Below are 21,524 nucleotides of genomic sequence, written 5' to 3' on the forward strand. Positions count from 1 at the left end.
GAGACTCACCCCCTCCCCCTGCGCTCCGTCCTGCGCTCCCTCGCAGACTCCACTCCTCCCCTGCCATCCCGCCCCGGACTCCGGCTCCGGTTGCACCTCGCAGCCTCCTCTGCCGCCGCTACCGGGTCGCTGGCGGCTCAGGTGGCTCCGCTTCGATGTCCTAGTCCAGGGCCCTTCCCGGCCGGCTTGGGCTGGGTTCCCCTCACCCTCCGCTGGAGTCATGAGGGTGAACCGGGCTCTGCAGGTGCTGGGTTTCCTCCTCAGCCTGGCCCGGGGCTCCGAGGTGGGCAATTCGCAGGCAGGTAAGCGGCGCGGGAGCACAGGCGGGCTCCGAACCCGGGATTCCGAGCCGGATTCGTGGGGTGCCGGAGGCCAGCGGCAGGAGCTTGGGCTGCGCGAGGCTGGGGTGTGAAGCCCCCGCCGGCTGGGACCCCATGGGCCCGGGACCGTCAGGATGGGGTTCTCGGCGTGGTCCGGGCGGGGACGCGATTCCGGGACCTGCCCCCCGGCCACCGCCTCCTGGGCGCCTGGCAGACCCTCAGATTTGTCTCTCCGGCGGATGCTGAAACCATTCACACTTCTGAGGGACCCTGCAGGGACGGGAACTAGGACCTCCATTCTGTAAACGTGAGGGGGTGATTGGAGGTGGAGAACACGGAGGAAGCGGGACACAGAGGTGGGGGTCTCGGTTTACTCCAGACCTCTTTGGCCGGTGGGGCTCAGCAAGCTCCAGTTTCGTTGTTCTGCCGACAGGGCGGAGCTGTGGAAGGGGGAGAGGTTGTTGTTCTCTAGTGTTGGAAAACAGGAGTGACACCTCCTCTTCCGTGAGTGAGCCTGCCCTGGGGAGAGTGGAGGTTAACCTGGGGGCTAAGTCCAGGTGACAGCAGGGAGAGAGGCCACGCAGAGGCTGACTGCCCTCGTTCTCTCAAAATAATAAAGTTGGCTGGTCCCCAACTTGACCAAACTTTTTTTAAGCCCCAGATCAATTTAACAAATATTTACTGAGCATCTACTATGTACAGAGCCCTGGACCACCAGCTATAGGGTCAAGGATTTCCAGCCGCTATATTTTGGCTTCTTCTCTCCCCAACTTGAGGGCTGACAGGGCACCTGTCCTGTCTTCTGAGCCCCCTATCCTGGGGAGGGTCCTTCTCAGACCCAGCTTCACCCCTACTCCCATTCTGTTTATTGTCTGGCGGTCTCCAGCCGTCTAGACAAGAGTCAGATCACCCCTCTGTTCCTCCTCCCACTCCCATGCCATCTAAGCCCCCCTCTTTGGGGTGTCTCTGGGGCGGTGGACAACTGAGGGGTGCTGGGGATGCTGGCATTGGAGGAGTTCTGTTGATTTCCTCCCCTCCCCCCTAGATCTCAGCTTGGGGTTTGGCACTGTCAGGGCCCCTTCCCCAGGGTGGGAGTGGGAGAAACACCTGTGCTTCCCTCACAGTTGCTGGGCCTAAATTTAGACCCTGGGATCTTGGGATGTGAACACTCCCAGCTGGTAGAGGGCGGGGGTCTGGGGATTGGAGTGGGAGAGATGGAGTAAAGTGACTGTCTCACTGTTCCGCTCAGACCCCTGGAATCTTCAGCTGGGAACCCAGGAGTCCTGGATCCTGGCCGCCTTCCCTGAGGGAGACAGGAGGCAGGCATGGTTGGGTCTCTTTACCCTTTATCTGGCTCCTGCAGCCTCTGGGCATCCGGCCCCGTCTCAGTCCTTCTATAGCCCCTTTGTCCTGGCGGTGATGGGGGCGGGGGACTTGGGGGAGAAGGCCTCTGGCTGAGGAGGGGCTGGAGATTCTTGTTGTGACCCACCCCAGTGCTCTCTACCAAAGGGGAGCCCCGTGACACTGGCCCTCCCGGTGCCCCTGGTCACTGGGTATAGCAGGGACTTTTGAATTCCCCTCCCCCTCCACTCCTCCTCTAGATGCCTGGTTCCTCCTCAGAGGTGTTGTTCATAGTTTCCCGCCCAGCCCTTTGCTCTTGTTTGTGTAATATGGACTTTACCCTCAGGGTGGCAGGGAACTGGGACCTCTAACACTGTAGTCTCCCCAGCTCGACACAAAGTCTGCACAAACACATGCGGGCAGGTGGGAAGGATGGGGCCACCTGCAATACTCCCTAACAAGGAAACCCGAGGACGGAACGGGCTAGTAGGGGAGCTGTGTACGTGTTTGTCTGTGTGCGAGTGTGTGTGCGTGTGTACACACACACACCCTGCTTCCTTGTGCAGAAATCTTGGCTCCTCCTTTATCTGGGGAGAAAGGTTGGCGCCTTGACTTGGAAGAGGGGGTGTCCTGGCAAGAAGGGAGTTGGGGTGGGGCTGTTGCAGAAACGACCAGCCTCCTGGTGGTTTTCTTTTCAACCCAAGGACCCTAGGGTTCCCAGGCACCTCTGGGAGCTTGTGTCTGTTTACTCCTCTGCCGGGTCTAGCTCACCCTTTTCCCTTCATGGGGAGTGATAGGGAATGGGAACCCCTCAAAGGTTGAGTGGTCAGACTAGGGGTGCATCCAGGAGGAGGGGTTGGGGCCTCACCCACCTCCCTTCCTCCATTCCCACTCCTGCCTCCCACTAGGCTGCCACTGCCTCAGGGAAGGGTGGCTGGAACAGGTGGTATCTACCTGTTCCTCTGCAGCCTTTCACCGAGCCAGAGGAGAGACAGGGTAGGGCTTCAGGGTCCAAGATTGACCATAAGCCCCCATGTCCTCCTCCACACTTACAAAGTAAAGTGAACCTCCAAGACTGACAGTGAATAAGGATTGAGTGAGTGAGTGATGTTTGGAAGACTTCTTAATGGATCTCCTCTGACAATAAAATTGGGTAGAAGGCTGAGACTGGAGGCAGTCGACTGCTGTTTCCATCCAACTTCTCTGTATTTGCTGAAAAATACTCTAGGGCTGGAAAGTGTGATGCGGAGAGAGCTGGCATGTGTGGGGATGAGGAAAGGAGTGAGAGGGAAGCCAGAGTTTAGGGAGGGGGTGCGGGGTAGGCAACCAGCTCCCTGTCTTCCAGCTTGAAAGACAAAGCTTACATTGACCCCAACTACCACCATCACCACCACCACCAGAGGCCCCCCTCTAGTGAGGTCACTGCTGAACCCAAGGCTTGAGGGTGGAGGGGGGTTGCTGCTGAGGACAGGGTGTCTGGGGACAGGGTGGAGCAGCCCCCTCCTCCAAGATAGAATTGCCTCATTGTGGGCCGGACTGTGGCCCCAGGCACTGCCCCCACCCTCTGCCCCCATCCCACCCTCCCTAGACACAATAGGGGCTGTGTGCTGCCCCAAAGAGATATTTATTCCAGGACCTAGAGAGGCAGGATGGGGGTAGAGAAGTGCCCGGTTGGAGTGGGGGCGGGGAAGAGGAGGGTAACCAAGTTGTGGTCCATTTCTAACTTCTTCTTAGGGAGAGGAAAACAACCCCACATCCTCCTTGATTAACTCGTTAGCACCCAAAGTAGTACCCAAAAGAGGCCCAGAGGAGGCCCAGGTGGGAGAAGGAAATCTTTTCACCTTCCTGTTCAGGGGGATAGTGAAGGGATTTGGGGGAAAAGAGGAAGTTAAAGCTCTCAGTCTAGCCTTGGTATCTGCCTCTAGGGCTGAGGGTTGGGGGCAGCTGCCTTCTGGTCATGTTGAGTGTTACTAGAGGAGGGCGACCAAGGGGGTGGTTTTGGGGGGACGGGGCTGAAAACTTATGTCTAGCCCCCTGCCACTCGCCCCTCTACTTGGAACAGTGTGCCCTGGGACTCTGAATGGGCTGAGTGTGACTGGCGATGCTGAGAACCAATACCAGACACTGCACAAGCTCTATGAGAAGTGTGAGGTGGTGATGGGGAACCTGGAGATCGTGCTCACAGGACACAACGCTGACCTCTCCTTTCTGCAGGTTAGAGCGCTGACCTTCTGCCTCAACTTCTTCCCCCTTGTCCTCCCTATTGAAGCCTGTTTCCTGTCCTCGGGGCTACCCTGTGCTGGAGCTGGATGGAGCTCAGCATTCCTAAAACTCAGTGGTTTCTAAGATCCAAGCCTGTGTGTTTATGGGGCAGTGATTGGAATCTAGGGCCTGTGGACTGGTGGCTGTAGCTGGGGATACACAAGGGCTGGCCACGAGAAGGAGCAGAGGTGGGGTAGATTCTACACCAGGGACTGAGGGGCACCTGGAGAGGTGAGGCAGGGATAAGCAGAGACCATCCTGGCATGAGGAGCCCTTGGAAGGAAAGGCTTGGAGCCTAGCATTTCTCAATCATTTCTGCAGCCCATCTTCACCTGTAGAAGTCATGTGGCACCTGTGCCTTAGGGAGGGAAAGGGGACTGAGACTTCTCGCCCCATTTCTTGTCCCTCTCACCGACGCGATCTGCTCCGTCACAGTGGATCCGAGAAGTTACCGGCTATGTGCTCGTGGCCATGAACGAGTTCTCTACACTGCCACTGCCCAACCTCCGAGTGGTGCGGGGGACCCAGGTCTACGATGGAAAGTTTGCCATCTTTGTCATGTTGAACTACAACACCAACTCTAGCCACGCTCTGCGCCAGCTCCGCCTTACTCAGCTCACTGGTCAGTTCTCAGTGATTCCTTCCAGGCCTACCCTCAGCCCACCCGCTGACAGGTGCCTCCTTGACCATGGCCCCAGACTGCTCTCTCTAAGTGCCCCGTTCACGGTGCCCACCACCTTGACCACTAAGGTGTAAAGGTCCACTCCTCCTTGAACAGTAGAGAGACAGCCCTAACAGGGAGCTGGGGCGTCTTGCCCTGGGGGAGGGCCCTCATGTCTTGTTGGGGCTGAAGTTGGAGCCAGAGCTGTTAGCCATTCCTCTAACTTCAGTACAGTGTACCTTAATGTCCCTCCTTCTCTGGGAATGGGAATCCCTTCCCCACCCCCAAGAACCAACCCCCCCCAAGCCAGAGGGCTACAGGCTGGGTACTAAAATTCTCCCTGTCCTAGTCAGCTGAAAAACAGGCAGGTAGGGCACACGGGGGTGTGGGTGTGGGCTTGAGTCAGGGATCTTCTCTCCTTCTTTCCCTTCCCCTCCCCCACTGGCTCAACCGGATCTGGACAGGTGTCTGAGGAGGCAGGACTTTCTTTCAGCCTGGCTCCTCCTCTTGTAAGGTGTCTGCAGTTTGGACTTAATTGAATGTATCTGTCTACCCCACATCTCCTGCTTCTGACTGGGGTGGCCTCTCAGACTGGTGGGGAGGGAGGAAAAAGGAGGGACTCCCTTGACTAGCCTTTGACCCTAGCACTGGTCTTCCCTACCTCAGAGATTCTGTCAGGGGGTGTTTACATCGAGAAGAACGAGAAACTTTGTCACATGGACACAATCGACTGGAGGGACATTGTGCGGGACCGAGATGCTGAGATAGTAGTGAAGAACAACGGCAAGACCTGTGAGTGGCTATGATCAAGACTGCCCCCCACCCAACCAGAGTGACTCCCTTCCGATCCTCAGTATGTCCCTAATCTGAACCCAGTCTCTCTTGAACAAACCTCAGGCTCTAACCCAAGGAGCTTGCCAAGAGGAAGCAGGTCGGTTGCCTAGAACCAGAACTGCAGAAGCAGGGTGCCAGGGAAAGGGGCTGAAGAGCTCTGTGCTGAGTGAGAAGCCAGGTCTCGACTCCAGATCCATTTCTCTTCCCACTCCAGCATTTTCCCTTCTTGGAGCCCACCTACCCCCAACTGCAGGCTGCCACTCCCTGTCCACTCACTTGCACATATTCCTACTGAGTTCAGTTTGCCAAGAAGAACCAAATTCCTGGCTTGAGACTGGGCTGAGCCCAGCATGTGCCCCAGGCCCTCCCCTCAGCCGCCCTGTGGGTGGTGTGGAGGCGCGGCTCCACCCCTCGCTGACAGGTTCACTTGAGCCCAGCCCTGCTCTTCGAGGGCAAGGAGGGACACCGCCCTGGCTCCTTACTTCCCGGGACTGGGTGCCTGTGTGCTGACATCATACCCTGTTGATTTGAGCAAGCCTTTTTGATGGCCTTTTTCTCTCCCAATCAGGTCCCCCCTGTCATGAGGCCTGCAAGGGGCGATGCTGGGGTCCTGGACCAGAAGACTGTCAGACATGTGGGTCTACTTCATTTTAAAAACTTCAAACTCGTGTACACTTTCTTATCCTTTTCCATCCAACTCTGTCAGGAGGGTGGGGGTGAGCCTAGAGGGCAAGAGGGTGAGGGAGAGCCTCAGAACACAGTCCCAGAAGCCCTGACAGCTGTGCTTTCTCCCCTTCCACAGTAACCAAGACCATCTGTGCGCCGCAGTGTAATGGTCACTGCTTTGGGCCCAACCCCAACCAGTGCTGCCATGACGAGTGTGCAGGGGGCTGCTCAGGCCCTCAGAACACAGACTGCTTTGTACGTACCGTTGCCACCACCTGACTGTTCTGAAATGGGACGTGGGCTTTGGGGAGGAAGTTAGGGTACATATGTAACATGAATCATAAGCCTTCTGTGTTCCTAGGCCTGCCGACTCTTCAATGACAGTGGGGCCTGTGTACGCCAGTGTCCACAGCCTCTAGTCTACAACAAGCTAACTTTCCAGTTGGAACCCAATCCCTATACCAAGTATCAGTATGGAGGAGTGTGTGTAGCCAGCTGTCCCCGTAAGTGTCTGAAGGGAAGGAACAACAGGAGTAGAACTAGGATTTTATTCTTTTAGCCGTTTTTTACAAAAATTTATTTACTTATGAATAGTAGCGCTGGATCTTCGTTGCTTTGCGCCGCCTTCTCTATTGTGGTGAACCGGGTTCTTCTCAGTTTCCATGTGTCGGCTTCTCATAGTGGAGGCTTCTCTTGTTGAGCAGCACGGGCTCTAGGCATAAAGGCTTCAGTAGCTGTGGCTTGAGGGCTCTAGAGCTCAGGCTCTAGTCGTGGCACATAGACTTAGTTGCTTCACTGCATGTGGGATCTTCCCAGACAAGGGATTGAACCTGTGTCTCCTAGATTGGCAGGCAGGTTCCCTTCCACTGTGCCACCAGGGACGTCCTATCCATTTTAGTTTTTTAATATTGTTTTTGCCACACTGCACAGCATGTGGAATCTTAATTCCCTGAACAGGGATTGAACCCATGCCCCTTACACTGGAAGCATGGAGTCTTAACCATTGGACCACCAATGACGTCCCTGACAGGATTTTATTTAATCTTATTTTGTGTGTGTGTGTGTGACCAGCGACCCGCTGTTTTTAAAATATAACATTTATTGCATAGATGGTTTGGTACAAAAGAGCTTTTCTTCTCATTTTGAATTTGGAAGTACTATATGACTGAAAACAAAGAGGAAGGAAAAATACCAAAACTGAACTTGGGATTCTCTGTTCATGTGGTATAAACCAATTTTGTATGTAACATGTAGCAGCAGTTTTTAAGTTCCCTTTAGGAAAACATGAATTCCACACATTTGTTATTTTGTCCTGTTTAATTCATGGGCTGAAATCACTAGGATCAACTTCTTTCTAGAGGAAAGAGAGAAACAGAGAATGGAAGGAACAGTGAATCTTTCTGAAACCAGCATCCGACTGACACATAACTTCCCCGGAGCTGGTGGGAAAGTTAGTCCTTTGGGTTTTTTGTTTTGTTTTCATAGCCGGATGTTTTATGTAGTGATTGAATCTCAGCATCATGTCCATAAATCACAGAGAAAAACAAAACAGAGAAACTTGCATCTCAAAAAACTTTTAGGAAGATGTATCTATTTATGTATCTATACATATATACATACACATATATATATATTGGGTAAAAACCCTGAGAGAAGGAGAAAGAGAATCAAAGAAAATGTATAGAAACAAATTAGCTGGACATGCAAACTGAGCTATGATTCATCCAGAGTTTAAACTAATCAAATTTCACAGTTTAGTATTGGGGGAGGGGACAGAACAACAAACAAATGATACATCTTCCAACTTCACTAATAAAATGTGGCAAGACTTTATCGACTTCAACAGTGTAAATGAAGTCTAAATGAAACTTTAAATCAGTGGTGATTGTTTGGAGCGGCAGTCCTGGCCATGTTGCCAGGCTGGTTCCTGCTATACATCTTACCCCAGGGGTAAACACATCCTCCTCCTTAAGTTGTGCTTCCTCCCACAATATGAACCAGGGTTTTAGATGAAATTTTTTCTTTTTTTTTTGGCCATGTCCTGACTAGGGATCGAACTCAAGCCTTCAGCAGTGAAAGCACGGAGTCCTAATCACTGTACTTCCAGGAAATTCCCTAGATGCAATTTTAGGAGGTGAAATGGATCAAGTTGGGAGTTTAATTGAGAGTGTAAACGGCAACGGGTTGTGATCATCATCACCCTTAACATATGGCCCCTATGTCCTGTTCCCCCTATCTATTTCCCCATGGCTTCCACCAATTGCTCCTAGTTCTGCTTTTGGGATCCAAAGAGCAAAGGGCCTTTTAATCCATGCTTAGAATCCAGCACTTAAGGAACCTTTGGTGGTCAGTTGGAGCAAATCCCTGCAGATGAGGAGGGAGGCGGTTCAGCTGGTAGTTGGCATTGTTCCTCCCTCATCTCTTTCCTCTTTCCTAGATAACTTTGTGGTGGATCAAACTTCTTGTGTCAGGGCCTGTCCTCCTGACAAGATGGAAGTAGATAAAAATGGACTCAAGATATGTGAACCTTGTGGGGGTCTGTGCCCGAAAGGTAAGAGATGGAAAGGAGTTGGTGAGGAGACACCCTTTCCCCTGAGACTACTCAGCCCCGACCCCTCATCCCCACACTGAGCCTCTTCTGTTTGCAGCCTGTGAGGGGACAGGCTCTGGGAGCCGCTTCCAGACTGTGGACTCGAGCAACATTGATGGATTCGTGAACTGCACCAAGATCCTGGGCAACCTGGACTTTCTTATCACTGGCCTCAATGGGTTAGAGATTCTGTTTTCATCCTCTGATCCCCCACCCCATCAACCCCCTCACAGTTCATTGCACTGGTTCAAGCCTTCGTACGGGGGAGCTGATCAGGAAGTTAGATCATAAAATCTTAGAGGTCACAAAGGACTTGGCAGTGCTTAATCCCCCAGGGCTTGAATCCCCTCAGACACCCCTGAGCAACCCAGCCACCTGAATGGCAAGGGACAGGGACAGGGACAGTGTCCTCCTTCTTAAAGGTTTCTAAATGTTCTGAAATTGGATACAAATCTGTCTCCCCATGACTTCCAGCTGTTTCCCCTAGTTCTGCTCCTTGGTATGGAGCCACAAGAGCAAGGGACATTCCAGTCCACAGGACAGCGTTTACAGTGAGTGAGTGTGTGTGTGTGTGTGTGTGTGTGTGTGTGTGTGTGTGTGTGAGAGAGAGAGAGAGAGAGAGAGAGCGCGAGAGAGCGAGAGAAAAACGTTAGGACCACCTGTCTTTGGACACTATTATATCCAAAGTTGCAAAAAATGGTATAAAGATTTTCCATATGCTCTTTATTCAGATCTCCCAATGGCACCCCAATCCAGTAGTCTTGCCTGGAGAATCCCCTGGGCGGAGGAGCCCCTGGGCAGAGGATCCCATGGGCGGAGGAGCCCCTGGGCGGAGGAGCCTGGGGGGCTGCAGTCCATGGGGTTGCACAGACACAACTGAGCGACTTCACTTTCACTTTTCACTTTCATGCATTGGAGAAGGAAATGGCAACCCACTCCAGTGTTCTTGCCTGGAGAATCCCAGGGACAGGGGAACCTGGTGGGCTGCCATCTATGGGGTCACACAGAGTTGGACATGACTGAAGCGACTTAGCAGCAGCAAGCGTTAACAGTGTACCATAAAAAAAGGAAAGGAAAGTGAAGTCACTCAGTCGTGTCCAACTTTTTGTGACCCCATGGACTGTAGCATACTAGGCTTATCCGTCCTTGGGATTTTCCAGGCAAGGGTACTGGAGTGGGGTGCCATCGCCTTCTCCAGTGTACCATATGCTTTATCATCTCTCTCTACACAACACACACACGCAAACACACACACTCATTATATATGCTCTTGTTTTTCTGAACCACTTGACGGTAAATTTCCAGACATGGTGTCCTCTCACCCCAGTGACATTTCAGGGTGTATTCCTTGAAAACAAGAACGTTTTCTTACTTAACCACAGTACATTTGTTTAAATCAAGAAATTAGCACTGATACAAAATGTTATCTAATCTACAGATGTTATCAGATTTCTCTTGTTTTACTGATGTCCTGGATCAAACGTGTACATCCATTGTCTCTTCAGTCTCCTCTAATCTGTAACAGTTCATGTCCATGACATTGTTGATGAGTACAGGTCAGGTGATTGGTAGAATGTTCTTCAGTTTCAGTTTGTCTAGTTTTCCTCACACTTAGATTCAAGTTAGGCATTTTTTTTTTACATAATTATTTTTTATTGAAATATAGTTGATATGCAATATTACATTAATTTCAGGTGTACAGCCTAGTGATTTGACAAATGCACTATAATACCACCACAAGTCTAGTAACCATCTGTCCTCATATAAAATCATTACATTATTATTAACCATATTCCTTATGCTGTATATTACCTCTCTGTGACTTATTTTGTCATTGTAAATCTGTACCGCTTTTTAAATTTTATTTTTAATTGAAGGATAATTGCTTTATAGTATTATGTTGGTTTCTACCAAACAGCATGAATCAGCCACAGGTTTACCTATGTCCCCTCCCACTCAAGTTAGGCATTTTCGATACTACAGGCGTATTCTCAGTGCATCATATCAAGAAGGCACATGATATTGATCTGTCCCATTACTGGTGATGATGCCTCTGGCCATTTGGTTAAGGTGGTGTCTGCCAGCTTTTCTACAGTAAAGTTATTTTCCCTTTTCAATTAAATATCTTATGGGGAGATACTTACTTGAAGCAGTTTTTTGTGTTTTAAATATTTATTGGGCTATGCCAGGTCTTAGCTGTGGCATGTGGAATCTAGTTCCTTGATCAGGGATCAAACCCAGGCCCCCTGCATTGAAAGTGTGGAGTCTTAGCCAGTGTACCACTAGGGAGGTCCCCTGAACCAGTTTTTATGAGAATTGCCAAATGATGATTTTCTAACTCTGTTGTTGTTGTGTTGATCACTTGCTAAGTTGTGTCCAACTCTCTGTGACTCCGTGGACTGCAGCACACCAGGACTTCCTGTCCCTCACAAATAAATGCCAATTTGTTGGCATTCTGGTATTAGGCAGAGCCTTTCCTTCCTATTTATTTATGTGTTGGTGTGTTTAATCTGTGTGGATACTTGTTTTAGTCAATGTTTCATTGTCTCTTACAATCATTATTCCAGTTAACCAGTTCAGTTATTCTTGATTTGCTCAAGCTGGCTCTCGTGAAGAATAGTATTTGGAAACTAGGCATGCTTACTGCTACTAGGTTATGCTTCTACTTTGTTGACTGGTTTTCACTGTTCTTCCCAGAGACCCCTGGCACAAGATCCCTGCTCTGGACCCTGAGAAGCTCAATGTCTTTCGGACAGTGCGGGAGATCACAGGTGAGTGGAAGGGGAAGAGGCTACCCTTTCTGAGAGGACTAGATGAACCACTGGTACAAACTGCAGTGTAACCACTTGAGAAAATCGTGTCCCAGGCAGCAGGGGAAGGACCAGGTGAAGCTGAGAAGGGAAGGGAAGAGAAGAGACTCCCCACTCATACACCCTCTCCGTCCCCTCAGGTTACCTGAACATCCAGTCCTGGCCTCCCCACATGCACAACTTCAGTGTCTTTTCCAACCTGACAACCATTGGGGGCCGAAGCCTCTACAAGTAAGTATGAGGTGTGGAGGCACAGAATTGTTTCTTAGGCATCTTGAGTGAAATATAAGGCCTGGGCTCACACCTACTTCCCAAATGGCGCTAGTGGTAAAGAATTTGCCTGCCAATGCAGGAGACAGAGATGTCATGTGGGTTCAATCCCTGGGTTGGGAAGATCCCCTGGGAGGGCATGGCAAACCACTCCAGCTTTCTTGCCTGGAGAATCCCATGGACAGAGGAGCCTGGTGGGCTATATAGTCCATGGGGTCACAAAGAGTAGGACATGACTGACTGATTTATGAAGTGGGAGTTTGATGGGGCAAAGGCTACAGGAGGGGAAGTCCCTCTCAGTGACTAGTTCAGAGCAAATTTGTTGAAGGAAAATGAATCCAAAGCATGATCAGTTTTTCCTCTGTGGTCTCCCCTCTCATCTGGTCTCCCTGCTCTCAGCCGGGGCTTCTCACTGTTGATCATGAAGAACTTGAATGTAACGTCTCTGGGCTTCCGATCCCTGAAAGAAATTAGTGCTGGGCGTATCTACATCAGTGCCAACAGGCAGCTCTGCTACCACCATTCCCTGAACTGGACCAGGCTGCTTCGGGGGCCTTCAGAAGAGAGACTGGACATCAAGCATAATCGGCCCCGCAGAGACTGCGGTGAGGGAAAGGGCCCAGGACAGAAGGGTGGGGGAGTCAAGTGGGAGAGGGGTGTAAGGACTGCTCTGCCCTGCAAGTGGGAGAACGGATGAGGGATGGAGCCAAGGAAAGGGGGACATTAGGCTGGAAACAGTAATGAGCAAGTGTTCTTGCCTGGAGAATCCTAGGGACAGGGGAGCCTGGTGGGCTACCGTCTATGGGGTTGCACAGAGTCGGACACGACTGAAATGACTTAGCAGCAGCAGCAGTAATGAGCAAGAGTAAGGAAAAAGCTTGTTAGGAGACCTCAGGCTCCTCCTAACCCAGCCCTTCCTTTCCAGTGGCAGAGGGCAAAGTGTGTGATCCACTATGCTCTGGAGGATGCTGGGGCCCAGGCCCTGGCCAGTGCCTGTCTTGCCGGAACTACAGCCGAGGAGGTGTCTGTGTCACCCACTGCAACTTCTTGAACGGGTACAGTGAGGGGAGAGAGTCAAGAAGGGGTAGGGGGATTGGGCCCTGGGAGGAAGATGTTCACGTGGCACCTGAAAACCTTTAGATAACTTTCTGCATGTGCCTTGGTGGGAATTAGGTAGGAGGCCCTGTGGTTAGGGGATCAGGGCAGGTCAGGCCTTGGAAGTAACTCCCCTTTCTTTACCTCCTGCCCCACCCCCCACCCCCACAGGGAGCCTCGTGAGTTTGCCCGTGAAGCTGAATGTTTTTCCTGCCACCAGGAATGTCAACCCATGGAGGGCACTGTCACATGCAATGGCTCGGTACAGTAGCAGCACCAGGATCTCTATGGGAGAGAGGCAGGGCTGCCCTGGAGGGTCTAGGGAATGCTGTGGCCAAAATTCAAGGCCTTAGAGAGGCAGAGGGAGGCCAGATGATGCTAGGGCCTGAGGCCGGAGGAAACCAAATGACTGGGTGAGTTCTTGTTGGGAGTATGGAGTTGATCTTGAGATCCCATACTTCCTGACCATCTCTCTTCCACTCAGGGCTCTGATGCTTGTGCCCAATGTACCCATTTTCGAGATGGGCCCCACTGTGTGAGCAGCTGCCCCTTTGGAGTCCTCGGTGCCAAGGGCCCCATCTACAAGTACCCAGATGCTCAGAATGAATGTCGGCCCTGTCATGAGAACTGCACCCAGGGGTCAGTGATGGGATAATAAAAGGGTTTTGGAGGAGGGGCAGGAGCACAGAACTAGGGGGAAAGTAGAGCTTGAGGAGACCAGAAAAGAACTATAATGTAAGAACCACTCCCAGCTGCGTAGTGAAGGACAGGAGAAAAGGAAACTCAGTAACTGCTCAGAATGACACCACAATTTGAGAGACCTGGAATAGCCTCAACTCAGGGGAGTTTCATTCAAGAGAGGGACTCAGGGAGGGTTGCTGAGCCAGAGATGGGGCCACGTCTTGGGATATGCTTTGGGCTCCAGGACTGGATGCCATGGAAGGGTCTGAAACAATGTTATATGTTGAGGCTGTTGGAATTGAGCCTCCAGTGGGAGTCTCCCAAGCTCCCATTTAAGGAGCTGACTTTCTTCTCCAGGTGTAAGGGACCAGAGCTACAAGACTGTTTAGGCCAACTGCTGCCACTAATCAGGTATGGTGGGCTTAGAGGTATAGGGAGCTGGGGATATTTGGGGAAGGGCAGTTACTTCCTGCAAAGAGTTGAGTCTATTCATTCTGGCCTTCTATATATAGGCTACTATCATGGGACTCAGGGACACAAGAATCCAGGTTTCTGGCCTTCCCTTCCTAAAATTAACTTGCAGTGGTCTTGGGGTGGAGATTGAGGTTAGCCCCTTCATTGCTCAAGGATATATGCAGATGTGCAGGGTAACTTCTTGCCCAAGATCTGTTCTATACATTTAGTACAGGTATAAATGATATTTGTACAGGAAGCATAGACCCAGGATAATTCTGGGCTTCTCTCTCCTGCAGCAAAACCCACCTGGCAATGGCCTTAACCGTGGTAGTCGGGTTGGCAGTGACTTTCCTGATCCTGGGCAGCACTTTTCTCTACTGGCGTGGACGCCAGATTCAGAATAAGAGGGCTATGAGGCGCTACCTGGAACGGGGTGAGGTGAGTGTCTATCTTACCCTGGAAATGTGCCTATACCATCACCCTTGGAGAGCCTCTTCCTTCCCCAGAGCCTCGATCCCTTTCTTCAAGGAGGTAATATGGTCCACCGGAAAGGACTCTGCCCAGAGAAATGGGAGACTCCTGATTTTGCCATTAATTTGCCATGTGACTTTGAAGAAGTTACCTTTCTTCTCTGCCTGTTTATGCACATATACAGAGGAAACAATAACACTCATCCTTACAAGATGGCTGTAAGGGTGGAAGGGGATGATGTATGTGAAAATGCTTTGAAAAACAGAAAATGTATAAAAGTACTTCAAGGCATGGCTGAGTTCCTTCACTGGTCACCTGACACTATCACAGCATTGTTGATTGGCTGTACTCCAATATAAAATAAAAAATTCAAAGTTTGAATAGTATTACCAACCCTCTCCCCTACCCCCCTATCAAAGGGAAAACCTAACCGTCTCGATTCCTGATCTCATGAACACAACTTCCTCAGTCCTCAAGGTCTGTTATGCTCCGATAGGCCTGAAATGTTTTCTCAGACTAGAGACATTTCTCCTCCTGTTCCCACCCCTTCAGGCTTTGCTGCTCTTGGCAGGCACCTGTGGCGAGGGGCCTGGAGATGGACATGGGAGTGGGCTTTCCTGAGTACCTCCTTCCCATCTGTTCTGCAGAGTGTAGAGCCTCTGGATCCCAGTGAGAAGGCTAACAAAGTCTTGGCCCGAGTCTTCAAAGAAACAGAGCTGAGGAAGCTTAAAGTGCTGGGCTCCGGCATCTTTGGAACTGTGCACAAAGTGAGTGGCCCACAGGAAGTTTGGGGAGGTGGGGAAAGGATCTAGGGCAAGGAGGAGAGAGATCGAGGAAAGATCTTTTCATTCCATACCTTTTAATAGTGTTCTAGGTCAGACTTCAAAAACTAGCAAACTCAGAAAAAAAGAGATCAGATTGGAGAGATTGGAGGTTACCAGAAGTAGAGGTGGGGTAGAAAAGAAAGAAAGTGAAGTCGCTCAGTCATGTCCAAATCTTTGCTACCCCATGGAGTATAGCCCACCAGGCTCCTCTGTCCATGGGGTTTTCCAGGCAAGAATACTGGAGTGGGTTGCTATTTCCTTCATCTAGGGGATCTTCCCAACCCAAGAATCGAACCCAGCTCTCCTGCATTGCAGGCAGATGCTTTAACCTCTGAGCTACCAGGGAAGCTCAGGTTCTCCACTGGGGTAGGAGGAGGAGGAATTGGATGAAGGCAGTCAAAATGTATAAACTTACAGTTATAAGATAAATATGTACTAAGTGATGTGCGTGCATGCTAAGTTGCTTCAGTTGTGTCCGACTCCTTGCGACCCTGTGGATTGTAGCCTGCCAGGCTCCGCTGTCCATGGCATTTTCCAGGCAAGAATACTGGAGCGGGTTGCCATGCCCTGCTCCAGGGGATCTTCCTGACTCAGGGACTGAAACTGCATCTCCTGCAGTTCCTATATTACAGGCGAATTCTTTACTGCTGAGCCACCCGGGAAGCCCACTAAGTGATGTAAAATGTGAAAAATGTAATTAACACTGCTGTATGCTATATATGAAAATGAAAGTAGTTAAGAAAGTAAATCCTAAAAGTTAAGATTTCCCATCATAAGAAAAAAACTTCTATTTCTTTAATTTTGTTTCTCTCTCAGATGATGGATATTCACTAAACTTATTGTGGTAATCTTTTCATGATACATGTAAGTCAAGTCATTATGCTGTACATCTTAAACATATACAGTGGTATATGTGAATTATACCTCAATAAAACTGGAAAAAGAAAAAAAAGATCCAGGGAAAGGAGTAGCCTGGGAAGAATGACCTTAGGCTGACTCCTGCCCAAAACTTCCCAGGGCGTGTGGATTCCTGAGGGTGAATCAATCAAGATTCCAGTCTGCATTAAAGTCATTGAGGACAAGAGTGGACGGCAAAGTTTTCAAGCTGTGACAGACGTAAGTGAAGGCAGGGTGTTCGGTGTGCCACTAGGAGATACTATTAGATACAATTGTGTAGAAACACGGTGTTGTGTTAGCAGGTACTATATTAGCCACAGAGATGTCCCTGAATGTTGGGGGAGCCCTGGTCTGGTTTTATGTGAACCTGTCTGTTCCCAGGTTGACCTTTCTTGTTGTGTCTTTTAGCACATGCTGGCCATTGGCAGCCTCGACCATGCCCACATTGTACGGCTGCTGGGACTGTGTCCAGGATCATCTCTGCAGCTCGTCACTCAGTACTTGCCTCTGGGCTCTCTGCTGGATCACGTGAAACAACACCGTGGGGCGCTGGGGCCACAGCTGCTGCTCAACTGGGGAGTACAAATTGCCAAAGTGAGTGCGAGGAGCCTGGAGGAGTTTTAAGACGGAACTGCCTACAGGCCTGCAGGGAGGGGCCCAGGGGCTTGGAAGTGTTGAGAGGTGCCTGAGGGTTTGAGGTGATTCTGGGGCTCAATTGAGAACCAATTTCTCCAACCTTAAGAAAACTTCCTTCCCTACAGGGAATGTACTACCTTGAGGAACATGGCATGGTGCATAGGAACCTGGCTGCCCGAAATGTGCTACTAAAATCACCTAGCCAGGTTCAGGTGGCAGATTTTGGGGTTGCTGACTTGCTGCCCCCTGATGATAAGCAGCTACTGTACAATGAAGCCAAGGTAAGATGATGCAAAGGCTGGGTAAGGAGTGGGCGTGGACTGACGCATGGGGATAGGGAGCGAGTGCTCTGTGGTCTCCTTCAGAGGCCATCAGATGTTGCAGGGGCAGTTCAACGAGAGGAACCTGGAGATGCCAGAAATAAAAGTTTAGAGAGCAAAAAAGGAAAGAACAATGGAGAACCTGGGTTTAGAAATGCTAAGACAATGTGTAGAAATCAGCTGGTAATGCTTTTGTCTCTGATCCCTCAGACTCCAATGAAGTGGATGGCCCTGGAGAGTATCCATTTTGGGAAATACACACACCAGAGTGATGTCTGGAGCTATGGTCAGTCCATCTGGATGCCCACCATAAGATTAATAGCCCAAATTCCAAAGTTGCCTTTTGAGACCCTTTCTTAGAATCTCTAAGCCCTTCAGATCCTGGGTCAGATCAAGTTCTGCCTTCCCTTAATCTGCATGCCCGTGTCTACTATTTTGCCATCAACTAGTTATGTCTTCCTATATCAGGAGTGACAGTTTGGGAGCTGATGACCTTTGGGGCAGAGCCCTATGCAGGGCTGCGACTGGCTGAAATACCAGACCTGCTGGAGAAGGGGGAGCGGTTGGCACAGCCCCAGATCTGTACCATTGATGTCTACATGGTCATGGTCAAGTGTGAGTTACCTGCTGATCTCAGCTTTTTTTTTTTTTACTTCATTATTGCTTCATTGAACTGAAGAAAAAAGAAAAATAAGGGCACAGATAAACAATGCTCAGTGATGAAAAGTGAATACCCAGACCAGTGGTACATGCCCCAGATGGTCTCTGCCCAATAAACATTAAGCACTTTCCACATTATTGTGATGCTGTTGAACATCAGGCTCTCCACACAAAGACAAGGGAACAAAGCATCGCTATTTTATAAGTGACTTCCCTCCCTATTCCACTCCCCTCTTATGGCTCTGCTTCCTATATCTTATCCCCAGGTTGGATGATTGATGAGAACATTCGCCCGACCTTTAAAGAACTAGCCAATGAGTTCACCAGGATGGCCCGAGACCCGCCACGGTATCTGGTCATAAAGGTGAGTAGAGACCTGGAGGTGCCAAGATCTAGAGAAAGGGGAACTTAGCTGGAGCCAGGATCTATCTTAACAATCTCTGCGTCATAGAGAGAGAGTGGGCCTGGAACTACCCCTGGGGCAGAGCCCCCGCCTCTGACAAACAAGGAACTGGAGGAAGTGGAGCTGGAGCCAGAACTAGACCTGGACCTGGAGTTGGAGGCAGAGGAGAATCTGGCAGCTACACTAGGCTCTGCCCTTAGCCTGCCAATTGGAACACTTAATCGACCACGTGGGGTAAGACACTTTCCAGGTTCCTAAGACTTAATAAGCCATCTGTACACCTGCACCCTCATGAACCCCACAGATGTCCATATCAATTACTCAAAGGCCTTTCTAGTGAGCAGATTTCTCTCTTAATCTAAACCTTTTCCTCACTTTTTTCATCCTAGAGCCAGAGCCTTGTAAGTCCATCATCTGGATATATGCCTATGAACCAGGGAAATCTTGGGGAGGTTGGCCAGGTAAGGTCTGTTTAGGAGGAGGCCAAGATGCTATACTTAAAGTGGATAACCAATAAGTACCTACTGTATAGGGCAGAGAACTCTGCTTCAAGATTCTGTAACAACCTAGTTGGGAAAAGAATTTGAAAAAGAATAGATGCACATATAACTTTGTTGTACACCTGAAACTAACATAACATTGTTAATCAACTAGGCTCCAATATAAAATAAAACGTTTTTTTTTTAATTAAAAAAAGAGGATACCAAGAGGTTGGGTGGCAGTGCCTTAGGATTGGTAGGTAGTAGCAGGGGAGACTTTGGAAATCTCCGGTTTGATCAGGGTTCTACAAAACAGAAGGTGCTGAACAGCCCAATCTCTTTCTAGACAAATTTCTCTTCTTCCCTCATTTCTGTGTAAATCACCATGTATTATTCTCCTCCTTAGGAGTCTGCAGTTTTTGGAGGCAATGAACGGTACCCCCGTCCAGCCTCTCTGCACCCAATGCCACGGGGACGCCTGGCATCAGAATCATCGGAGGGCCATGTGACAGGCTCCGAGGCTGAGCTCCAGGAGAAGGTGTCTATGTGTAGGAGCCAGAGCCGGAGCCCGCGGCCAAGGGGAGACAGTGCCTACCATTCCCAGCGCCACAGCCTGCTTACTCCTGTCACCCCACAGTCCCCACCAGGGTTAGAGGAAGAGGATGTCAATGGTTATGTCATGCCAGATGCACACATCAAAGGTGCCTGATTCTGCTGTGCTCTCCTCAAATCTTTCTCTAATCCTCCTTTTGCAGGCTCCTCTTAATCCTTTTGTCTTCTCTGAGCATATCCTTCCCTATTCATTTTTTCCTAACATACTTCTACTCCCCACTGCCTATTACCATGAAGTAATACCACATACCTAGCCTCTCTTCTCTACCCCTAGGTACCTCCTCCCGGGAAGGCACCCTTTCTTCAGTGGGTCTCAGTTCTGTTCTGGGTACAGAAGAAGACGACGATGAGGAGGAATATGAATACATGAACCGGAGGAGAAGGTGCAGTCCATCTCGTCCTCCTAGGCCAAGTTCCCTCGAGGAGCTGGGTTATGAGTACATGGATGTGGGATCAGACCTCAGTGCCTCCCTGGGCAGCACACAGAGTTGCCCGCTCAACCCCGTGCCCAACATGCCCAATGCCAGCACAACTCCAGATGAGGACTATGAATATATGAATCGGCGACGTGGTGGAGGAGGCCCTGGGGGGGGACTATGCAGCCATGGGTGCCTGCCCAGCCTCTGAGCAAGGGTATGAAGAAATGAGAGCTTTCCAGGGGCCTGTACACCATGGCCCCCAGGTCCACTATGCCCGCCTCAAAACTTTACGTAGTTTAGAAGCCACTGACTCTGCCTTTGATAACCCTGATTACTGGCATAGCAGGCTTTTCCCCAAAGCTAATGCCCAGAGAATATAACCCCTACTCACTGAGGTGCTCAGGGAGCATCTGATGGCAGCTAGTGCCTCTGGAGAGTAACCCTCTTCTTGGTCTCTCTCCCTCACAGGTTTCAGCCCCATTTCCTAGTCCTAGACAATTCCATTCAAACTATGGAGGCCTTAAACACTTTGACACAAATTTCATGTGGTTATGCAGCCAGCTGTGCACTTTTTCTCTTTCCTGATCCCAGGAAAGGAGATGGTTTTCCCTATTTTGTGTGCTTTCCCAATCCCATTCCTCAGCTTCCTCAGGGGAACTCCCTGGAGATATGAAGGATTACTCTTGTCCCTTTTTCTTGGACTCTGACTTGTTGACACTAGGCTTTAAAGTATGCCTTTATTTCCCTTTAGACTTTAAAGGAAGAGGAAAGGGGGGAACCTGGCAGGGGAAAGGAAAATTTTGGCTTACGATCCTTAACTCCGCAGAAAGAATGAGAAGTGAAATCTTGTGGAGTGAAGAAAGAGGTTGGGAGTAGATATTAATGATTACTATTAATTGAGCATTTACTATGTGCCAAGCATCCTGCTAAACTTTACCTAAATTTATCTCACTTCATCCTTGACATCAACTTGTGTGACCTAGGTATTAGCCTATTTTACAAATAAGGAAACTGAGCCTTAAAGAGGGACTTCCCTGATGGCTCAGTGGGTTAAGAATCCGCCTGCAATTCAGGAGACACAGGAGACACGGGTTCAAACCCTGGGTCGGGTAGATCCCCTGGAGGAGGGAATGGCAACCCACTCCAGTATTCTTGCCTGGAGAATCCCATGGATAGAGGAGCCTTAAAAAGATTAAGTAAATCAAGTAGCAGGTCCATGATTCAAAATCTTCCAATGCATGTGCTCTTACTGTAAAGTATCAAGGAAAACTGATGTAAGCCAGAGCCCTGGTAAGGGGCATTGTCTTCTTGTTTTTGCACTGAATCAAGTCTAACTCCAACAACTACGGTAGCCTCCTCCTTCACCCTGACCTCTTATCCTAGAAGTGGAAGGGGGTGGTCAGAAGGAAAAATAACTGGACATCTCTGTGTAAACCGTAGCCTACATGTGCTGTATATGAACTCCACCCAAGGGACAGATTCACGGGGGTCCCAAGAGCCACTTTCAGGAGCTATTCTCATCCAGTCATGGGAAGCTTCCAGTAGGGATAGAAAGAGGACCCAGCTTCAGACCTCTGTCCCTTTGGATGGGAAACTGGGGTATCTGTTTTTATCCCTGAAATTTTTTGTTTGGTTTTTATACGTCTGAATAAAAATGCCAAAGTTTTGCAGCTTTCTGTCTGTCAAATGAAAACCTGTCAAAGTGTATGAGATAGAACACTCTTTTTCCCTGTCTCTCAGCAGTGGATGCTTCTTTCTGTCTCTCGACAATCCTACTGGGCCCCATGTCGCTTTCTCCATCCCTAATTTTCCTTATT

General features: G+C 49.9%; 1 protein-coding gene across 1 annotated transcript; it reads left to right on the forward strand.

Annotated features, from left to right (window-relative positions):
- The first annotated feature begins 40 nt into the window (after window positions 1-40).
- ERBB3 (erb-b2 receptor tyrosine kinase 3) lies at window positions 41-21,377 on the forward strand. The gene is given in 29 exon segments (XM_040232907.1): window positions 41-302; window positions 3,724-3,875; window positions 4,359-4,545; window positions 5,251-5,376; window positions 5,987-6,052; window positions 6,221-6,339; window positions 6,446-6,587; window positions 8,522-8,635; window positions 8,733-8,853; window positions 11,372-11,445; window positions 11,625-11,715; window positions 12,154-12,359; window positions 12,680-12,809; window positions 13,021-13,111; window positions 13,334-13,488; window positions 13,888-13,941; window positions 14,283-14,424; window positions 15,105-15,224; window positions 16,299-16,397; window positions 16,587-16,772; window positions 16,940-17,095; window positions 17,345-17,420; window positions 17,603-17,749; window positions 18,061-18,158; window positions 18,246-18,431; window positions 18,587-18,658; window positions 19,083-19,377; window positions 19,563-19,873; window positions 19,875-21,377. Coding segments are annotated over 29 exon segments (4,011 nt in total). The 5' UTR covers window positions 41-220; the 3' UTR covers window positions 20,088-21,377.
- The last annotated feature ends 147 nt before the right edge of the window (window positions 21,378-21,524 follow it).

This window comes from Oryx dammah, unplaced genomic scaffold, assembly GCF_014754425.2.
Source record: "Oryx dammah isolate SB20612 unplaced genomic scaffold, SCBI_Odam_1.1 HiC_scaffold_29, whole genome shotgun sequence".
Classification (NCBI taxonomy): Eukaryota; Metazoa; Chordata; class Mammalia; order Artiodactyla; family Bovidae; genus Oryx; species Oryx dammah.